This window comes from Cucumis melo, chromosome 9 (assembly GCF_025177605.1).
Source record: "Cucumis melo cultivar AY chromosome 9, USDA_Cmelo_AY_1.0, whole genome shotgun sequence".
NCBI classification, from domain to species: Eukaryota; Viridiplantae; Streptophyta; class Magnoliopsida; order Cucurbitales; family Cucurbitaceae; genus Cucumis; species Cucumis melo.
Window position 1 is genome coordinate 2487934 of NC_066865.1, and position 6824 is coordinate 2494757.

A 6824-nucleotide genomic window follows, 5' to 3' on the forward strand; every position below is an offset into this window, starting at 1 on the left:
AGATTTTGGAAATAATGATGTTTTCTTCTCCATAAAAATTACCAAAAACTCAAACTTTCAGATCTTTTTATAGTGTAAAAAATTGCCCAAAACATCTCTATTTCCTATAAGAAATTTGTGAATTCTTTATTTATTACATCATCTCCACATAAAATTTTGTTTTCAAACCAAAAAAAAAAAAAAACAACAACAACACACACACAAACCCAAATGTTCTATTGAAAATGTTGTTGATATGTAAAGTATAAAATATTCAATGTCATAATTATTCCTTTTAAAAAAATTGAGACTAAGACAACATCATTATATATTAAAGGGTAAATACAAAATATTATTGCTAACAAAGTATCATATGTATAAAAAAAATATTACATTTAAGACACCATTTAGAAGGTAGTTAGATTGATGATATCTTTTCAAAGAGATATTTTTAAAAAATTTTAAATTTTATGATAAGCGTTCAACCAAAGTAACCTATAAACATATAATCAGTTAACTCACAATCTCAATGGAGTTGTGCTCATTTCGATAATATACTCTAAAATTAAGTATACTAGTTGAACTACATGGTCATGTGAGAGAGATCGTATTACGTTTGGACGTCATTATTTTTTTACAACAACCACAAGATAATGAGAGATTAAGTCATCGATCTCTAAGAAAGTAATATATACCATACCTAATATACCACCGAGCCAAGCCCATTTTGACCGACGTTATTGTTATTGGTTATATATATGAATTTACGTATATTAATAATAAAAATAATGATAATATTTTGTCATAGGTGACGGAAAAAGAAATATAAAAATATGAGACACACCCTTATAATATGGTATGCATGTGACAGCCAAGTTAGGGAGAGAGAATGAGAGAGATCCATATCATGGGATGGGTCCACGAAACCTCCCTTCCATGACAAAAATATACAGCAAAATTTCTTTTTTTTTTTTTCTTTTCTTCTTCTTCTTCTTCTTCTTATTTATTTATTTTTATTTTCTCATCTCTCTCTCTTTTACCTAAAATTCGCTGTCTTTCAGACTTCTCTGCCTCCACACTTCCAAAATCCATCTCTTCTCACCATGAGAGTGAGAGCCTCTTCTTCTTCTTCTTCTTATCTTTCTCTCTAATTTGATCAATCTCAATCTAACTCACAAAATACTATTGAGATCTAGCATGCATTGCCATTCCTATGGCTTCTCCTCATCACCATTCCCATAGTTTCATGTTCCAATCCCGTCCCGCTCCCGATCATCATGAATACGTCCCCTCCGCTTCCTTCAACACCATCCCTTCCTGCCCTCCTCACCTCTACTTTCACGGTCTTTCTACTCTTCCTTCTTCCTCTTTTCTTGTTTTCCTACGGTTGCAGACCCATAAATTTTTTTCTCTAATGACATTCTATCTTTCTCAATTCTAAAAAGTTCGATTTTTTTTTATAAATTAGACCAGGAGAATTACTGTATATATATGATCATATTTTTCTTCTAGGATATTTGGGGTTTGAGAATGAGAATGTTATGATTGTGTTATCCTAGTTGAGTGGTTTGAGTGCACTATTGAACTTTCTTTTTCATTAGTTTTTTTCTGTTAAAAGGAAAAGTAACAACATTATCGCTCTTATCTTTTGGTTGTTCTCTTTCTTTCTTCTTTTTCTTTGTTTTGCATTAGATGATATAATATTAAAAATACTTTTCGAACATAAACTTTTAAGTTAATTTATAGTTCAGCATGATACTAAAGCACGTGGCTTAGGAAGTCCAGCATTAACCCATCTGTTTAAACTTAGAGTTGATTCATCTAACACTGTTTTGCTTTGCATGCATTTCCATACAAATTTAGATGACAATAGATTTGATTTTGAAGTATGGTTTGTGTGGTTTAATTTAATTAGTATTGTGTAATTTATAGATGGGGTTGTTCCGGTGATGATGAAGAGATCGATGTCATTTTCGGGAGTTGAGAACGGGTGCGAGGATGTGAACGGCGACGAAGGGTTGTCGGACGACGGATTGGCGTTGGGAGAGAAGAAGAAGAGATTAAATTTAGAGCAAGTGAAGGCATTGGAGAAGAGTTTTGAGGTAGGGAATAAGCTTGAGCCAGAGAGGAAAATGCAATTAGCCAAAGCATTGGGGTTGCAACCAAGACAAATTGCTATTTGGTTTCAGAACAGAAGAGCCAGATGGAAAACTAAGCAATTGGAAAGAGACTATGAGGTGTTGAAGAAACAGTTTGAAGCTCTTAAAGCTGACAATGATGTACTTCAAGCTCAAAATACCAAACTCCATGCAGAGGTAATAAAAAACAAAATAACATTACATTCAAATCCGTCATCTTCCTCCATTGCTAATCATTTAATTTTTTAAAAAGAAATTAAGTTTATTTCTACTTAGTATTTTTTACGACCATTTTCATCTTTTCTTTTAAGTAATAAAAACTTTTAGTGAAATTTAAAAAAAAATTACTTTTCAAAAACTATTTTTTATCAAAGTTTGGTTTGTATTTTTATAACATTAACCAAAATCACATAAGAATAAATTTAGAGGGGGAAAGAATGTTTTATAGAATTATTTTTCTAAAAAAGAATCAAAATCGATAATCATTTCATTTTTTTTTTTAGTTTTTGAAAAATAAAGTTATTTTCTATAAATTTCTCAAGAATGTTTTGTAGATTTATTAAATACAAAAATTGAGTTCTTACTCAAATTGTATAAAAATACTAATTATTTTAGTTTTCAAAATTAAATACTATGAACGAAAAACGCCGCATGGGATTAATGTAATATATGTTGCACTTGATCAATGTTTATTTTCATTATAATCCAAGTTTAAAATACTAGTACGAACCAAAAATTTTAAGATCTTGACTTATAAACGATGTGAGTTAATAATGGAACCGAGTGTTTTAACTTTTCAAAAATAAAAAACAGAAAATCAAATAATTATTGAATGGGGCTTAGTTTTTTAAACTTGTTTTTCTTTTTTTTTTTTTACTATCTATTTACAACTATATATTTTCATCTGATTAACACCTTTGAATTCAGAGTCATATTCCAAATACAATTTTTTTTTTTATTAAAAAAACCATTCCTTAATTAACAAATCCAAAGAATAATTAATGCAATAAATTTCAAAAGGGAAAGTGGAATTTAGCTATCTGTTCAAAATTCCTGAATTTGTGGGTTATTAAAATTGGCTCAAGGAAAAATAATAATTCTTTCTATTTACCCCTAGTCGGTATAAGGGATCCTTATTAACCTAATTTTATTGAGAGTGTGCATTAATATATATTTATATTTGTTTAAATATACTATGAATTGAAAATTTATTAAGTAAATATAAGTAGGCAAGTAATTATGAAGTCGCATTAATTTTAAATTCGTTGAAAATTTTTAATTTCAGCTTTCTTATTTTATTGTTTATAAAACAAGTGATTTGAAATCTTTTCAATTTAAATAATTTAGAGAAAATATTGATTAAGTTGAATTTAAATATAATTTCAATAGTTGGTAAATTAATATAATTTAGGATAAAAAATATTTTGAGTTAGGTAAATTAATTTATTTGTCAAATATATAGGGTTACTTTAATTAGCAATCTTATATCATTCAAACCCAGATAATCTGTTTGGATTATCTTATGTAAATTAATTATTCTCTTAATTAATTTAGTGATCATGTCTAATCTATTAATTAGAACTAGCAAGAGTTGTTTTCACACTTCTATTTTGATCCAAACATATCTTTTACCCAATTTGAAAATGGTAGGTTAATTTAAATGATAACCAAAATTTAAAAATGTTAAACTCGACAAAATTAGAGATCCTAGTTTTTACAAAATTGTCGATAATAATATCGATGAAATATCAATGTCCATAGATATTTTTAAAATTAATTTATGAAAACAAAAAAATGAAAAATATTCAAATATATAATAGTAAATAGTTTTTTATTTATTTATGATTTTTAATTAGATAAACATGTTAATTATTCATGTTAAATTTTTCTAGTATGACATAAATAGAGAGAGTAATTTTCAATTTCAATATATATATATATATAGTTATTTTTTGTATGTTTTGTGGACTTTATTAAGATGTAATAGGAATTTTGATAATAACCTATGATTTTTTTCGTAGTTATTAGCATTAAAAACCAAAGACTCCGGCGAGACAGTGGGGGGCGGCGGGGCCACCATGAACTTAAAGAAAGAAAACGAACGTTGTTGGAGCAGCGACAACAGTTGTGACATCAACCTCGACATCTCGAACACACAAACACCAATAGGCGGCAGTGGCGGAAGAGCATGTTCTCAACCAGGAATGATCAAAGATCTTTTCCCCTCCGCGGCGTTCCGATCCGCCGCCATAACGCAGCTGCTTCAACATGGGTCATCCCGATCAACGGTGGATCAACATCCTCAAGTGATTCAAGAAGAAAGCTTCTCTCAAATGTTCAATGGCATTGAAGAACAACAACAAACTGCAGCAGCAGCTGGGTTTTGGCCATGGAGTTCGGATCAAAATTCTCATTTTCATTAAAAATCCATCACTACACAGTTTTTTTTTTTTCTTTCTCCCTCTTATAAAACAGCTAAAATTTTAAATGAATTAGTTCAGTTGTAATATTGTTATTGGGAATTTGGATTAATTTATAATGATTGGAATTATATAATTAAATGGAATGATACGCATCAGTTTTTTTTTTTTTTTTGATTTTTATTAGAAGAATCGAAACTCTAATCTCAAAATTGATACGCTATATGTATATATTTAAAAAAGAAAACTATTTTTTTGGAAAATAGGTGACAAATTTGGGTGGGTTGGATCTGATGAAAAAAAGAAAAAGAAAGAAAAAAGAATAATAGTAAAAGAGAGAACATGTGAATTAGTGTATGTGTGTCGTGTGGGTTATTCAGTGGCTTTCCAGCTCTCTGCATGTGGGATGGGCTATGGAGGTTTTTGTTTTTGTTTTTGTGATTCTCTTTTATCTTCTTCTCTTCATCTATGAAGATTTAGTATTTTAAATGCAACTAGTTCTTTGACAATTATAAATTTACTTTTTAAAAAATTGCTATAATATATTATCGTAGCATTTTCAAATATTAAATAAATAAATTAAAATATAGCAAAATTTTAGATTTTATTAATTATAAATATTGATATTATATCAACGTCTATTTTTTAAACAAGTGACAAGTGGGGGATCGAGATCAGGAGGTGCAAGAACTCGATCGTCTCAATTAGGTTGACACACAATTGAGCATCCCACGTCAACCTCCGACCCACACGAATGGAAAAATTCATTGCCACAAAAAATGTTAAAAGAAGCTAGAGAAAAATCTTTCAAAGTAAAAAAATGAGAGATAAAACAAATACTAATACGATTGAATACATTTTTTTTTTCCTTTTGAAGTAAAACAATGGTAAGGAAGAAACGTAACCAATATATATTATAGATGTACGTACATAAATATATATTTAAGAAAATGAGCATATATATAGTTCAACTAATATCATCCAATATGAACGATAATACTTTTCTTATAAGTTCTTCACGAAAAAAGGACCGTTTAATTGAAAAATATCACATGATGGCCTAATTAAATGCTGGTAAATATAATATATAGGGTCTTAACAATAAAATATGTATATTAGATTTTTATACAAAACAAAAATAAGGGAATTTGTGGTGTAGGATATAGTGGATGAGATTTTTAAAATTGAAAATAACTTTTTTTTCTCAAATTTTAAAATCAATTTAAGAAGCAAACATAAGAATTTAAGATCATTTTTAAGTATATTTGAAAATTACTTTTGTTAGATATAATTATCAATATGGTAGTTAGTTTATTTACGGTGCTTATCAGTTAAAATATTTTACTCACGGTAAAGTTGTTAAATATACCTGGTGAAGTACATCAATGATCAAGATCTATAAATTTAATTGTTAAAAAACTAATTGTACATAAATTTTTTATTCTAAAATTACTATTCCAACTATCACTCTCAAATAGACTCCTAGATTTCAGGTCGATAGTCGGTAGTTAAAGGGAATTTTTTAATACTATGAGAACATGAATATCATACGCTTCTTTGTTTAAACTATGTACATTTACATTCACTAATATTTATATACCTCACATTAATTTTAGTGGATTCTGTAAAGAAAACTTTCCATATTACCAATAGTATAGGGAACTTTTCCATAGTCACACTATGAAGTTGAAAAAAACATCCCATACAAAAATTAGTATACTATATTGTGTGATAGAGTAAATTTTTTGTGACTATACTTGTATCTATTTATGTACGTCGTTTCACATCATATCAATCTTACTCTTAAGATAGAATTAATAAGCAAATTCACTCCATGCATTATAAAAGAATAATGTATAGCATTAAAATAGCTCATACTCAATAAAAACTAGAAGTCGCACGCCCAAATTAGATTATTTTACAAACTATGCATTTCCTATAGCATGATGTATTTTATAACTAAACTTAATTTATTGAAAATTTGGATACTAAGTATCCGAATAAGGGTTATTTGTTTGTGATTACGATTACAACAAAATATATATATATATAAAAGCTTAAGCATATGCAATGTAATTATAAAATATAGTTGATGAACCATTATTGTTTTGAATTGTTTAATCAATTACATATTACTAATTTGAGAGCACATGATTAGTGAATTATTAGTCAACTTTGAGCAATATTAAAAAAAAAAAAGGTCAACTTTGCTCCTACTTAAGAAAAAAGAGCAAAGAGAATATGAATTTTTCTTCTAACGGGAGAGAAATATAGAAGTAGATACGTA

General features: G+C 28.1%; 1 protein-coding gene across 1 annotated transcript; it reads left to right on the plus strand.

Annotated features, from left to right (window-relative positions):
* The first annotated feature begins 872 nt into the window (after positions 1–872).
* LOC103498474 (homeobox-leucine zipper protein ATHB-20-like) lies at positions 873–4703 on the plus strand. Its single transcript, XM_008461082.3, has 3 exons — positions 873–1322; positions 1912–2294; positions 4139–4703. The coding sequence occupies exons 1-3, from the start codon at positions 1193–1195 to the stop codon at positions 4538–4540; spliced, it is 915 nt and encodes a 304-aa protein (XP_008459304.2). The 5' UTR covers positions 873–1192; the 3' UTR covers positions 4541–4703.
* The last annotated feature ends 2121 nt before the right edge of the window (positions 4704–6824 follow it).